The 15653-nt window shown below is 34.7% G+C and overlaps 1 protein-coding gene across 1 annotated transcript; it reads left to right on the top strand.

The window, feature by feature from the left end:
• The first annotated feature begins 2083 nt into the window (after positions 1-2083).
• LOC106347674 (puromycin-sensitive aminopeptidase) lies at positions 2084-7213 on the top strand. Its single transcript, XM_048774172.1, is given in 30 exon segments — positions 2084-2120; positions 2123-2154; positions 2235-2310; positions 2425-2501; positions 2683-2799; positions 2884-2958; positions 3046-3153; positions 3227-3439; positions 3517-3591; positions 3653-3679; positions 3757-3843; positions 3934-3959; positions 4120-4183; positions 4267-4347; positions 4428-4475; positions 4570-4588; positions 4729-4733; positions 4842-4853; positions 4932-4988; positions 5083-5192; positions 5275-5355; positions 5449-5617; positions 5721-5869; positions 5942-6080; positions 6145-6291; positions 6360-6441; positions 6540-6715; positions 6790-6904; positions 6971-7087; positions 7176-7213. Coding segments are annotated over 29 exon segments (2478 nt in total). The 5' UTR covers positions 2084-2092; the 3' UTR covers positions 7054-7087; positions 7176-7213.
• Positions 7214-15653: the final 8440 nt, after the last annotated feature.

Here is a 15653-nt window from a genome sequence, read left to right as displayed (position 1 = left end):
AACTAAATATCTAATTAATATCCCCCTAGCTATATATATGGGCTTAACTAAATCGACAATAATTTTGGGCTTTTCTAAATAGGCTAAAACATATTTTTCTCTCCTAAGATAATTAAAGCTAATTAAGAAGATAGGACCCAAATATTACCTCATTCTCAGCTTCATCTCAGCTAGTGAAAATGTGGGAACCAAAGCTACATACAGAATCTTCAAGCGCATGGCTATTTATAACCAGTGCAAAGAATATAAAGGGACCTGCAATTAGGTTTGCAACAGACTGACTAAATAAGTAATGTGAAGCTCTTAATCTTGCTAATGAAACCGAAAACCAAACTTGAAAATCTCAGTAATTTCTCACATCCTGAATCACAAACCAATCTATCACTGTCTAAATGCTTGTTGAGTTAAGTAAGGAGAATAAAATCTTACATTCCTTCTTCAGAGGTTCACATCAGGAGACAGTCCGCGAAAATACTTATCTTCACGTGGCAATTAGTTCGATGCTCAAGCTGAATGTTAAACCAGTTTAAGAGAATCAATAACTCAACAACAAGAAACATATAGGTAGAAAAACTTCAAAAGTTAATAATACCTGGTCAACGAAGTTGTTTAACGATTATATATGTAGTTTCTTCAATCTTTCGATCTCTGCAGGTTAATCACTCAATTAGATACAAAGTATCAAAATGTTAATAAGCAGATCGTAGTTTCTATCTTACAAATTAAATCGGTTCGAGAGTAAATCTCAATTCAATCTCAGCTAACGATAATCGCTATCGAATCCAATAAGAGAAACCAAAAACTCTGTATATTAACAGAGTATCGACAAACTTCACCTCGTCGATCTGATCGATGGTGGAGAGAAGGAACCTCATCTGCTCGTTGCTTTTTGCCGCCATTGATCTGATTGAGTCTTCAGAGTGTCGAGAAGCAAACTCATCTGCTCTGACCGTCTTCATCGGTTTTAAACTTATCTGATGCGCGATTAAATAAAAAAAAAAGAAGAAGAAAATTCAAAAAAATACGACGGCGTTTTCCACTTCTCGTACGCGAGTGAATAAAACAAAAAGAAAAAGAAAATTCTAAAAAATCAACCAATAGAATTATAAGAATTTTCCTGAGAAGCTTTATGTGATTGACACGTCAGTAGAAATCACTAAAGTGACTTCTCTTTTAATATATAGGGATGATAAGTGTAATTTTCAAAAACAAATTAAATCAATGTATTTTTCAATTTGAAAACATAAATAGAGTATTTTCCCATTATCCCTTTCTGTTATTCATTTTTTTTTATATTTTCTATTGGTTTATATATCAGCAGTAGACAGTGTTTATCTTCTTCTGATTGAATGAGTTGTGCCTCTTGTTTCATCTGATAATCGGATCTCGGTAATGATCTTCCGCCGATCAATTTTGCTAGATTTTTTGATCATCAGTCGAATCGCAAGATCAATCTTTTTTTTTTTTTCTCATTTAAAATGCTATCCGATTTCATATATCTTTATAAAGTCCGTAGCCCTAACCTTTTAACTCTGTGGTTATCTCGTGATTCTCTGTAAGTTGAGAGAGTTTTCTAGGGTTTAATAGATTTGAATCTAGCTAGAGGTTTTTTGGGAATTTGGGTGTTTTATTCTTCCTATGGCTCGATTGATAATTCCTTGTCGAAGTGTGACTGTGGCGGTTCAACCTTCTCCGTTTGCTCTCTTCAACCTTCTGAACAAGCTAGCTAAATGATTGAGTTTGTTCGAGCTTTGAATACTCGTAGTTTTGATGATGAAGTTTGCTTTGTTGTAACAAGTATATTATAAATTCCCCTTAATTTCTTCTCTAATTTTGTCATCTTTTGCAGGCTCCCAGTCCTCTTCCATTACGTAATTCACCAAAAAAGAGACTTGCTCCCTTCCTTACTTCCCAGGTTCTGTTTCTTTCTTTTATTTCTTCAACTTCTACTTAAATCTAAATTGAGTATAATCTTCAATTTTGCATCATCAGGTTACTTGTTTGACCAAGAATCAGTTTCCATCACACTCTGTTAATGTAACTCTCTCTATTTTGTTCTGTTGCCACTGAATCAGTTCCGGATAAAGTTGAAATGGATGCACCTAAGGAAATATTTCTCAAGACTACACCAAGCCTGATTACTACTTTGAAACTGTATGCTACCCCCCCCTTCTTTAATCTCCAAATTAGTATAATCACTATCGTTCTCATGTTAAAGCTTTTTGTCTGTTTAGGTGGATCTTAGCTTCTCTCTAGGTGAAGAGAAAACAATTGTTAGCTCTTTAATCAAAGTTTCCCCTCGAGTTCAAGGTACCTTACTTGTTTAGTTTCTTTAAGCTCAACATTCAGCTTTGTTTTTACGTTTTTTTTTTTTGCATTCTTCAATGTATTTTTTTTTTTTTCACATCGCTTTCTGTTGCCCAGGATCCTCTGCTCCCTTGGTCCTGGATGGGCATGACTTGAAGCTACTTTCTGTCAAAGTTGAGGGCAAGCTTCTGAAGGTATCCACTTAATGCTTAACCTGCAGATTTTTTTTTTCTTCTTTTTTTGTATCTCTATGCTCACTCTGTTATTCTAAATATTACCAATTAGTTTTTTTTTGATACTAAAATCAACTCCCTATTATAAAAAATTAATAACTCACTTTTCTTTGCTTACCGGTCTGTCTTTAACTTTGACTAGGAAGGGGATTACCAGTTGGACTCTCGTCATCTCACTCTGCCTTCACTGCCGGCCAAGGAGTCCTTTGTTCTGGAAATTGATACTGAGATATACCCCCACAAGAATACTTCACTTGATGTAAACTTTTCTGCATATGTTCTTTTACTTTTTTTTTTCTTCTGTTACCAGAATAATTTTAACCATTCCATGGTTATTCTGTAGGGGCTCTACAAGTCATCTGGGAACTTTTGCACACAATGTGAAGCAGAGGGTTTCCGGAAAATCACATTTTACCAGGTGGGTTGCCACTTCTATATAAGATGACTCTTGTTGGGATAGTACAGTTGATGTTCTTACATAGTGTTTTTAATATGCAATGATTAGGACCGTCCTGATATTATGGCGAAGTACACATGCCGTGTTGAAGCTGACAAGTCACTTTATCCTGTATTGTTGTCCAATGGAAACCTTATTTCCCAAGGAGACATAGAGGTTAGCAACGTAGTGACACCTTCTGTCTCACCTTTTTTCTTTGCTGAACGCATATCTCTTCGTTGAAATGTAGGGAGGTCGGCACTTTGCCTTATGGGAGGACCCATTCAAGAAGCCTTGCTATCTATTTGCTCTGGTGGCTGGACAGCTAGCCAGTAGAGATGATACATTTACCACACGCTCTGGTAGGGAGGTATCTCTGAAAATCTGGACTCCTGCAGAAGATCTACCGAAGACTGCTCATGCCATGTATTCTCTGAAGGCGGCCATGAAGTGGGATGAAGATGTAAGTACTTTCAAAAGTTTTTTAATATTGTATTTGCATGTATTGATCTGAATTTTTGTGTTAACCTTTTCCTCTAGGTGTTTGGCCTTGAGTATGACCTGGATCTCTTCAACATTGTCGCCGTTCCAGATTTTAACATGTATGAACAAATAGTCTTTTACTTTTCTTATTGTCGAGAATAATCAAACTAATTGATTTCTGTTCGCTTTTCAGGGAGCCATGGAAAACAAGAGTTTGAATGTAATTTGTTTTTATATAATAACGTATCTGTGTTGATATTCTATCTTCTTGATCATGTAAGTATGTCTACCTTGCAGATTTTTAATTCCAAGCTTGTCCTGGCATCTCCAGAAACTGCAACAGATGCAGATTATGCTGCAATTTTGGGAGTTATTGGTCATGAAGTATGTAATGCGCATTATTCTGTTTATGAAATCTTATACTGTGTACGGTTATTTTCTTAATAAATGTGTCTTTCATTGTTTTATGTGCAGTACTTCCACAATTGGACAGGTAACAGGTCAGCCTCATCTATCCTCTCTTTATTACAAATGATCGCTTCTTGTTGGTTGAATCTTCCAGTTTTTTGCTTATATGCTCGTCTGCACAATAACTTGCCTAAGATAGACATTGTTATTATGCGGCCTGGTATATGACTAAAACTCTATTTCTGATAATAGGGTGACATGCCGTGACTGGTTCCAACTCAGTCTAAAGGAAGGTCTTACTGTCTTCCGTGATCAGGTACACTTATTCTTCATAATTGTAAGTTGCGTATTGCAAAATTTTCTCTATCTAATCGTATTATGCTTCTCAAATTTTTAAAGGAGTTTTCATCTGACATGGGAAGCCGTACTGTAAAGCGCATTGCTGATGTTTCAAAGCTCAGGATCTATCAATTCCCGCAGGTACGTAGTCTTATCCTTTAGGCCACTACATGGTTTGTTCATTTTTTTAATAGCCAAATCCTTTGTTGTTTGATTTCCAGGATGCTGGTCCTATGGCACATCCTGTTCGCCCACATTCATACATCAAGGTTAGAGATTCTTGTTACTTATCTTGCCATAAAATTATGATGTAGATGTTACGTTCGGTGTTGATAAACATGGCTCTTTATCTTTCTCTGACAGATGGACAACTTCTACACAGGCAAGTTTCTGTTTGCTAAGAAGACTGGGATTGATTTCATTTGGTTGCTCTCAGTATTGTGTTCCAATCTAACGTGCTAGTGTTTTTTGTAACTGTTCTAAACTTGGATTATGTGTCTGGCCATCACCCTGCTCACTCAGTGACGGTACGGATCTAAGAATTTTATTTTCATATGCAGTTTCATTTCGTGTCAGTCCCTTATATGTTAATTCTGATAATATGATTTGTTTTCTTTTTTTTGTTGTCGTTTCAGGTTTATGAAAAGGTTTGGCTCTTCGATAATAATGTTGCTGTTATATGCAGTAAGCAAGAAACCTTAGCTGACTGTATAATGTTTTCTTAGGGAGCTGAGGTTGTGAGGATGTACAAAACTCTACTCGGAAGTGAGGGTTTCCGAAAGGTTGCTTTCCAATACTCTTTTTTTTTGTGTGAATCCAGTAGCTAGGTCTTTATTGCGTGCTCTTTCCGCTCACCTCTGTGTGAATTTATTGCAGGGTATTGATCTCTATTTCCAAAGACATGATGAGCAAGCTGTGACCTGTGAAGACTTCTTTGCTGCTATGCGTGATGCCAACAGTGCAGATTTTGCTAATTTTTTGCAATGGTAAGCCATACTTGTATTGTGTAATGTCTCGTGAAGGTTCTTGTTTTCATACTAGTAAGGATGTACAATGTTTATATTTTAGGTACTCACAAGCTGGAACTCCAGTCGTCAAAGTGGCATCCTCTTACAATGCTGAAGCTCGTACCTTCTCTTTGAAATTCAGGTTCTATTCTTATCGTACTATTTCTACACTGAACCGTCTACTGAATTTGTTGTTGATACATTGAGTTGCTTTGTAATTTATAATTTTTTCCAGTCAGGAGATACCTCCGACTCCGGGCCAGCCCACAAAAGAAGCTACATTTATTCCAGTGGTTGTTGGTCTTCTGGACTCAAGTGGGAAAGACATTACACTCTCCTCTGTTTATCATGATGGTACACTGCAGACCATTTCTAGCAGCAGCACAATACTTCGAGTGACTAAGGTCAGTCGAGAATTCCTTAATACGTTTTGTAATGTATGTAGTATACGTTATATTGCCCTCCACTGTATTCCACATCCAGTGCTTATGTTTTGCTTACGTCCAGAAAGAAGAAGAGTTTGTGTTCTCTGATATAGCTGAAAGACCTGTTCCATCCCTATTTAGAGGATTCAGTGCGCCAGTTCGTGTTGAGACTGATCTCTCGGATGATGATCTGTTCTTCCTCCTAGCCCATGATTCAGATGAATTTAACCGGTAATGTGCCTTTCCACAACATATTTAATTCTTTGTGCTCTTCGATCATTCATGTATTTCTGTATTTTTTAGGTGGGAGGCAGGTCAAGTTCTTGCAAGGAAGCTCATGCTGAACTTAGTTTCTGATTTCCAACAAAACAGACCATTGGTTTTAAACCCAAAATTCATTCAAGGTCTTGGCAGCGTGCTTTCTGACTCAACCTTGGACAAGGTATGTCTCTACATTCCCCACATAATCAAACAAGGATACGACTTTGTAATCTTCTATTGTGTAGGAATTTATTGCCAAGGCAATAACATTGCCTGGGGAGGGAGAGATTATGGACATGATGGCCGTGGCAGATCCTGATGCTGTTCATGCTGTTAGAAAGTTTGTTAGAAAGCAGCTTGCGTCTGAACTCAAAACTGAGCTTCTAAAGATAGTGTGTCTTCTTCTTTCTACATAGTGAATCTTTCGGACCAAAGTTTTCAACTGTTGTTTTTTGTGCAGGTTGAGAACAATAGGAGCACAGAGGCTTATGTCTTTGACCACCCAAACATGGCGAGGCGTGCTTTGAAGAACACGGCTCTAGGTTGCATTAACTAGTCTTTTTTTTTTTTTTGTTGAACAAAAAAACGAGCTTCTCTTTCTTTGCTCAAGTTCTAACTTCATTATGTTTGCCTAATCCAGCTTATCTTGCATCTCTTGAGGACCCATCATATGTGGAACTTGCATTGAGTGAATACAAGTCGGCCACCAATTTGACCGACCAATTTGCTGCTTTAGCAGCTCTTGCCCAGATCCCGGGTAAAACCCGTGATAACGTCCTTACTGACTTCTATAACAAGTGGCAGGGCGATTACTTGGTATGGTTCTTAATATCTCACAAGTTACTTCCTTCTTGCCTCCATACTGAGATTTATCTGGCTTCTTTTTTCAGGTTGTTAATAAATGGTTCCTCCTTCAATCGTCATCCGACATTCCCGGCAATGTGGAGAATGTGACGAAGCTTTTGGATCACCCAGCTTTTGATCTGCGCAATCCAAACAAGGCAAGTGAATTCTCAATCAATTTTGCAACTTTCTTTCTCAGATCCATGCCTTACAAAAACGATCATTCAGGTTTACTCGCTTATTGGAGGATTCTGCGGTTCTCCAGTGAACTTCCATGCCAAAGATGGATCAGGTTACAAGTTCTTGGGTGACATTGTTGTCCAGTTAGACAAAATCAATCCTCAGGTTTGGCTCCCAAAACTAAACCTGTGTGTTATCTTTTGTTGACAATAAACAAACCTTTACGACTTGCTATTCTTGTGTCCGAGTCTAGGTTGCTTCTCGTATGGTATCTGCCTTTTCGAGGTGGAAGCGCTACGATGAACCCGACAAGCTCTGGCCAAGGTAACTGCAAAAAACAGTCTTGTTTCTTTTCTCAAATACGCAACAAACCATATTAGCTTTTGTTGGGTTTATAATCTATAAGAGAAAAATGTTTAGATGAAGCTGTTGTGGTTTGCAGGCACAGTTGGAGATGATAATGTCAGCTAATGGATTATCTGAAAATGTCTTTGAGATTGCCTCTAAGAGTTTGGCTGCTTGAGAGAAATCAAGAATCAATATCCTTTTAGAAGACATATATAAACGAACCCTAAACTTTTGTGTTTCTTTCTATGTTATGAACTTCATTTCCAACGATATTTCTGTTTCATATTAAGGTAAGTTCATTAGTTTTAATAACAAAGATTCCCTATTAAAATTTAATCACATGGAAAGAATGTACTATAGCAGCAGAATGGAACTTTACGCATCTTTTGCCTTATTCCTAAAATAGTTAAGCCTACCATGATGGCTGATGTCTGACCAATTAGTCTTTGTACAGCAGATTGAGTATACATAAAGTATTCTATAGAGATTGTATTCCATATTCTTACAAACCAATACTATAATAATTTATTATTTAAAGTACATAGCATAATGTTTAAATAATATAACTATTAGACAGTAAAATTGTATAAAGTAACTTATAATGCATCAAATATAGATATATACACAGCGCAATTGCGTGAGATGAATGTTATATATAAAACTAATTTTTATCTATTATTATTTATCTGTATTTATTTACGTATTATGTATATGATTAGAGTAAATGCATAAATCAAAACAATACATCTTGTTATTTACGATATTTTTTTGGTAAATAAATCAAAACAATCATTTTATTTATTTTATAAGGTATATAACTAATTTTCAATGACATAAAAATAAATATTATATTTTAATATAAATATTTATTATTGAGAATTCATACTCATATGATAAACACAAAATTTCTAATGACGACTTGTTGAATGCAAATTTCAAAATTAAAATACTAAGGTTTCAATACTTTTTCAATACAATTTAGAAATTATCATATTTAATTATTTTTCTATGTTATATGTTTAATTTTAAACTATATATATATATATATTTTTTTTTGAAACACAAACTATATATATATATATAAATGTCTAGTAATAAGACTTCATATTCATATGATTTATGATCATTTGTATCTTGTTATTACCAAAAAAAGTTAAATCATTGATCACAAAAATTAGTGTGAGGCATTTAACGTTTTTAGTAATTTATAGTCGTTTTTAAAATTCAAAATATAACATATTACAAAAATTTTATTTTTATTATATATGATTAATGTGGTTGTTTAATATCTTTTAATAATATAAAATAAAAAAGAGTTAAAATACAAAATTATTATCAAATATTTATTTTTCATAATCATTGTTTGTCATATATACGTTAATCATATTAGACAATTTTGTAGCTTTTATTTAAGAAAAGTGCGAGAATATTCTTTGTGTACTATTTATCAATTTTATAGTTAGTTTAATAAAACATATAATCTAAATTAAGATGGACCAATCTATTTATCAAGAATTCTGAATTTTATTCTCATGATGACATGTGGCTATAAAACAATGTTGTAATGTTTCTCAATTAATATATAAGAGATATTATTCAAATGAAATGGAGAGTATAGTTTGCATAGAAATTAGATTATTATCATTCACAAAACAAAAAGAAATTATTAGTTACTATCAATAGAAGTAATATTAGCTTGTTTAGTTTAAATAATTAATATCTATATGATGACAAAAAATACCTATATTAAAATTAGGGCTTTTTGCAGAATTGACCTACAACTTAAAATCAAATACAAAACTAACCTCTTTTTTTTTTGGAAATTGGTTTTGCTCTATTCACCCCACAAGTTCATATAATTCACGAAAATGCCATCATTTTTTTTCTTTTCGAAAATGACATTTTTACTCTCTCACCCTCATCATCTTCTGGTAATTACAAGATTGACATTGTCATCAATACCCTAACCACCATGAACAACCAATTTGAAGCTCTTAATGCTCCCAAAATCGAGTTACCCTTCTTCTTTTTACATTCTTATGAACTAAACACAACATATCTCTCACTTTCTCTCCACATTGAGAAAAAAAACCCAAGATTTTGATTTTACATTTTTTATGGTTCATAAAGTCATAGAAGCTAACGATTATGGGTGGGTCACTTTCGTTTGAGATTCTGTGGGTTTCGAGAAGCCTTATGTGTGCTAAGGAAGTTATCTCACCAATTTAAGGTATGAAATCAAATTTTTTTCGAGATCTGTTCGTCAGACGACTTACATGGGAAGTCGTCTGGCAGTAGACGATTTACTTGGAAGTCGTCTGGTCAACGCAGAAGTTATTTTTGCAATTGACTTTGAAATATGTTTTCTGAGACGACTGAAAATTAAGTCGTCTGATTTTATTTGGTTACAAAAAAATCTCCAAAGAACCTTGACGACTTACATTTCAATGGTCATAGGTTAGTTTTGCATTTGACTGGATTATTTCAGAAGTTTGACTTTCCTGGACGACTTACATTTCTGTCGTCTGGTGAAATTGAAATATCAATATTTTATTAACACTAAACGACTTACAATTAAGTCGTTATAGGTTAGTTTTGCAACTGAAAAAAAACTTTAATATTTAATTATACCCAGACGACTTACAATTCAGTCATCCGCCCAACGACTTACATGTAAGTCATCCATGATTTTATTCTGAGATTCTGGTCAAACCTCGTAAATGACGGACGACTGAATTGTAAGTCGTCTATATATAATTAAATATTAAAGTTTTTTTTTGCAATTGCAAAACTAACCTATGACGACTTAATTGTAAGTCGTCTAGTTTAAAAAAAATATTGATATATTAATTTTCACGAGACGACTGAAATGTAAGTCGTCCAAGAAAGTCAAACTTCTGAAATAATCCAGTCAAATGCAAAACTAACCTATGACGACTGAAATATAAGTCGTCTAGCTTTTTGGGAGTTTTTTTTTAACCAAACAAAAGTAGACGACTTATTTTCAGTCGTCTCAAATAACAGATTTCAAAGTCAATTGCAAAAATAACCTCTGCGTTGACCAACGACTTATATTTTAGTCATCTGGAATACTTATATTGAAGTCGTCCGCGTCGACCTAAATGGACGACTCTCTGGAAGTCTACTAGATGACCTTCGTAGATGTCGTCTGCGTCAATGTTTAATAAACTTGCATTTTCTCTAAAACTATAAAGACTTTTTAACATTTTCTTGTTAATTCATGTTTATTAATGAATATTTGGGCTACTGAATGAAATTTATAACTTAATTGGTGATATTTATGAGGTTACCAACATTCGAGAGTGATCCGAGAAGAATTCAGTGGAAGTCCTCTCCGCTAGTTTTTAAGTCTTCTACGTTAGTTTTTGAATAATTTGTATTTTTAAGAGTGATAACTAACTTCAACATATGTAAAACTCTTATTTACAAAATATGTTCTCTCCCTTAGTTTTACTAAATTTGACTAAGTTTTTCAACGCAAACTTATAAAAAATATGATATTCTTTGACTAGTTACTATTGTTTGTTTCCATCTCTTAAGTATTATTGTTATAGACAATAATGATGATTATTGTTATGAGTTGGAAGAAGGGTTAAAATGCTTCTTAAAATGTTGTATCAATATGAAGCTACCAACATTCTTGTTTATTAAGATGAGAAAAAGGCCATTATAGTTTATTATTGCATATGAGAGGTCGAAAGATAAGAAAAAGGCTACTGAAATCGATTATTTCATTGATTTGTAAATGTCTAAACACATTGTTAGCACATGTATTACATCTTGGGAAACATTATTACTGATTTTACAAAAAATTCACAACTAAAAGAGTAGACATGCAATTCACAAAACAGACCACAAACAAAACTATTATAAATCATTCATCTACAAAGACAAGCTTAGACTCCACTTGATATGGAAGAAGACTTTGTCAGAAGACTTCCAGGAAGTCTAGATGTCTTTTAGGAAGTCCAGACGACTTTTAGGAAGTCTAGACGACTTCCAGACGACTTCCAGGAAGTCCAGACGACTTTCAGGAAATCCAGACGACTTTCAGGAAGTCCAGACGACTTTCAGGAAGTCCAGACGACTTTCAGAAAGTCCAGACGACTGAAGTGGAAGTAGTCTGGAAGACTTTCTGAAAGTCGTCTAGTGCATTATATTTTAGACGACTAACAGATAAGTCATCCCAGAAGTCTTCCAGATCTGAAAAACCTACATATCAAATCTAGATATGAAAACCTGCATATCCAAAAACATTCAAATGGCTTAAAAACAGAAAAAGGAGTGGAAGATTAGATAAATCTACCTTTATAGACACACAAAATACATATCTAAAATTAATATATCTACCTTTAAATGAGTGGAAGATGAGTACCATCTGATTAAAAAACTGCAAAAAAATAGATTAGTAAGAAACATGAGACAAAACTGAAAAATTCATATAAAGTTTGGTGTTTTCAAGTCAAAGATATTAGAGTGGGTTTGGAGAGTTTTAGTTTGGGAAAAAAGTAAGAACTTTATAGAACAAGAAGTTACCTAATGAAAAAAAATCAGACATAAAAACTTACCAAAACGCTTAGATCTATTATGAAAGGGAGACTTCGTCAGAAGACTTCCATGAAGTCCAGATGACTTCCAGGAAGTCCAGCCGTTCATAAGATAGGAAGCATAGCCGTTCTGAAAGCCACCGTTGACAACCATGGGCTAGCCCAGTCCAATTAATTTTGGGCGGGCTATGGACATGCCCAATTAATAAATGGTCCAACTATAAAAAACCAATTGGTACATGGTCCAATTGGGCGAAGACCAAATGGACAATGAGTGTCCATGGACTTCCTAAAACATATTTTCATGAGTTTAACAAAAGAAAGCATAGCTTTACAATTTAACCCAAAAAACGGTTTTATCTTAAAATAAAAAATTTATCGATTTTGACGGAAACATAATTTCACAATTTTGACAGAAAATGTATTTCAAAAAATTTGGCGGGAAAATGCAGTTTCTCGGATTTTGGCGGGAAAACACAATTTTTTGGTTTTAGCGGGAAATGCAATTTCTCGGTTTTGGCAAGAAAACGTAATTTCTCGGATTTTAGCGGGAAAACGTAATTTTTCGATTTTGGCGGGAAACACAATTTTCGGTTTTAGCGGAAAAACACAATTTCTCGGTTTTGGCAGAAAAAAACAATTACTTACTCGGTTTTGGCGGGAAAACATAATTTTTTGGTGTTGGCGGAAAACACAATTTTTTTTTGTTTTGGCGGAAAAACACAATTTCTCTGTTTCGGCGGCGAGAAAACGCAATTCCTCGGTTTTGGCGGGAAACACAATTTCTCGGTTTTGGCGGAAAAACGCATTTTTTGTTTTGGCGGAAAAACATAATTTCTCGGTTTTGGCGGAAAAACGCTATTTCTCGGATTTTGGCGGGAAAACACAATCTTGGTTTTTTTGCGAAAAAATGAAATTTCTCGATTTTGGCGGAAAAATGATATTTCTCGATTTTGGCGGAAAAATAAAATTTCTCGGTTTTTGCAGAAAAACAAAATATCTCGGTTTTGGAGGAAAAACACAATTTCTCGTTTTGGCGGGAAAGCATAATTTTACGGTTTTGGCGGGAAAACATAATTTTTTGGTTTTGGCGGAAAACACACAATTTCTCTTTCTCGGTTTCGGCGGAAAAGCGCAATTCCTCAGCATTGACGGGAAAACACAATTTCTCAGTTTTGGCGGAAAAACGCATTTTTTGGTTTTGGCAAAAAAACACAATTTCTCGGTTTTGGCGGAAAACGCATTTTTTGGTTTTGGCGGAAAACACACAATTTCTCGTTTTTTGGCGGGAAAACGCAATTTCTCAGTTTTGGCGGGAAAACACAATTTCTTGGTTTTGGCGGAAAAACGTAATTTTTTTGTTTTAGCGGGAAAACGCAATTTTTCAGTTTTTGCGGAAAATGAAATTTCTCGATTTTGAGAAGAAAACATAGTTTTACAGTTTTGACAAAAAAATACTTTTATAATTTTGGAAAATAAACATAATTTTAAAATTTTAAAAATAAAATATAACTAATAATTATAAATAATTATAAATATTATTGGATGTCTATGGGCTTGCCCATTTGGACATGGTCTCTATTGATTTTGATCATTTGTTTGGACAATTGTCCAATATGAACCACCCATTACTACCCAAACTGAAATGGTCCAAGTGGTCATGCCCAATTGGACCATGGACATACCATTTGACAGCTCATAATATATTAGAGATTTTACTTTAATAATATAGATATTTCATATATTTTAGAATAAAATGATTATTTTTTATCTTTTTGAAAATGACAATTCTCTCAAATATCTTTTTTTTTAAATTAAATGACAATTCTCTTTTTGAAAATTTTAATATTTTTTAAAGATATTTAAATTTAAAACTTCATCTCCAAAATCTCATCATTTAACTCTAAATACTAAGTCTAAATTAGTTTATCCTAGAAATATATGTATATTTACTTTTTAATAAACCTATTTTGGTCACTTTCTTCCTTAAAAACTATGTTTGTGAAAATAAACTAAAAAATACTTTCCAAGAGAATTTTCTATTGCAAACGCGTAGGCAACTTTAATTCAATAACGTTAAATAATTTTGTATATATAATTTAGTGATTAAAAAACAATAAATAGTATACAATGTAAAAGATGGAATATATTGTAATCATTGTTTAGGTTTTATACAAATTAAATTTTTTCATAATATTTTAAATTACACTTCGTTTATTTTATCGACTTGACTTATAATAAAAGAATGATTCATAATGAAATTCACGTTAGTGAGACAGCTAGCTTAAATAAAAGAGACAGCTAAGACACGAGATGGTGTTGATTGGATCATTAGTTATTGGTTAATTGTAAAACTGCTGACTTTTCAAGCTTATAAAACGAGACCACATGGGCTATAAATAAAACAAGAAAAGAAAGAGTGTGTGTGGGAGAAACGATCAATGGAGAAACGTTTTTGGTAGTAATACTAATGTACTTGGTCGGTAGTGGCTTTGGTCAAGGTATAAATGATTATTAACCATCTCATCATATAGATTAATTGTGACACCCCCACCCCGACCCAGCGTAGCTGAAATGGTCGGCGATATCATGACACTTGTCTCCAGCCACAAGGCCGAAACAATGTGTCTTTAGGATCCCAGGACGTCTTAGACAAAAATCCACCAATATGAGCCGAACCTGAAATGAAAAGGAAAGAAGGGGGTGAGCATTTTGACAAAAGCTCAGTGAGGGAAGCTCTAGGAGCCCCGAAATCAGTCACCCGACAATCAACACACAACATAGCATAAGCATCTAACTTTAACATTCAGTAAATCAAAAGCAATCAACAAGAAACGAGGATAAACCCCGGCGGTGCCAATAATGAGACCACGCCACCTAAATCGGTACCTGCGTTCCTCATGTTGTCGCGCGAGAACTTTCATGTTGCGTTGTCTCCACGACATCCCGCTGTCTCACGCCTTCACGCAATCAAGTTACCGACACCGGTTCACGCTTGATCCGCCACCATGTTCATACGTTCCACGTTGTCTCCACGACAGCTCTACACGCTTCTACGTTACTTCATTTACAGGCACGCCGCATGCCCGCTCCGGCGATGAATCATGCCAACTCAAATGATTGCCACATGACCTAACAAGAAACGATGTAACGCCCGAGACATACACATATGTCATTCCACCACGTTACACCGGCAAACATAGGCCTTAAGCCTTTCTCTAACTCATTTACATCTCCCAATTATGTAGATATCATCCTCTTATACAATAACCCCAATCAATTCAATCATCACATTCAATCCTCAAACATCATTCAGCCATATTTTAACAACCTTAGCAATAGATCTTAGTCTTTCACACATCAAGCATCAAGATATTTATATATATTCTACGTATAATTATTTATATTAGTAGATCTATAGAAAGTAACAAGTAAGGATGAGTGATCAACCTAGACACTTCTACCATGATGAGATAATGATAGAAGGAGATAGAGATTGCAACAAGCCCTCACCTTGGTCTTAGATCTGAGAATGGGAAAGAGAGTAGAACCAGATCTGAAGCTTATGGCTTTCAACGAACCAGATCTACAGATAAACGGGTAGGTGCTACCATCAAAGACCCGAGATAAGAGATCTAAAGGAGGAATAGAGAGGAGAAGAAGAAAACGACACTAGGGTTTCTTACCTCACCAGTGACCAGATCTAGAAAGAAGACATGGAGAGATCTGGACATAGAATTGGATCGGTTGATCGGGGATCTCCAACGGCTTGGCTCCAGCCTTCAGCAAACAGCAAACAACAAGGAGAGAGATAG

The sequence above is a fragment of the Brassica napus genome, unplaced genomic scaffold (assembly GCF_020379485.1).
Source record: "Brassica napus cultivar Da-Ae unplaced genomic scaffold, Da-Ae ScsIHWf_2940;HRSCAF=3725, whole genome shotgun sequence".
NCBI classification, from domain to species: domain Eukaryota; kingdom Viridiplantae; phylum Streptophyta; class Magnoliopsida; order Brassicales; family Brassicaceae; genus Brassica; species Brassica napus.
The sequence above is the reverse complement of the archived record's forward strand: the minus strand, read 5'-3'. Positions and strand labels throughout refer to the sequence as shown.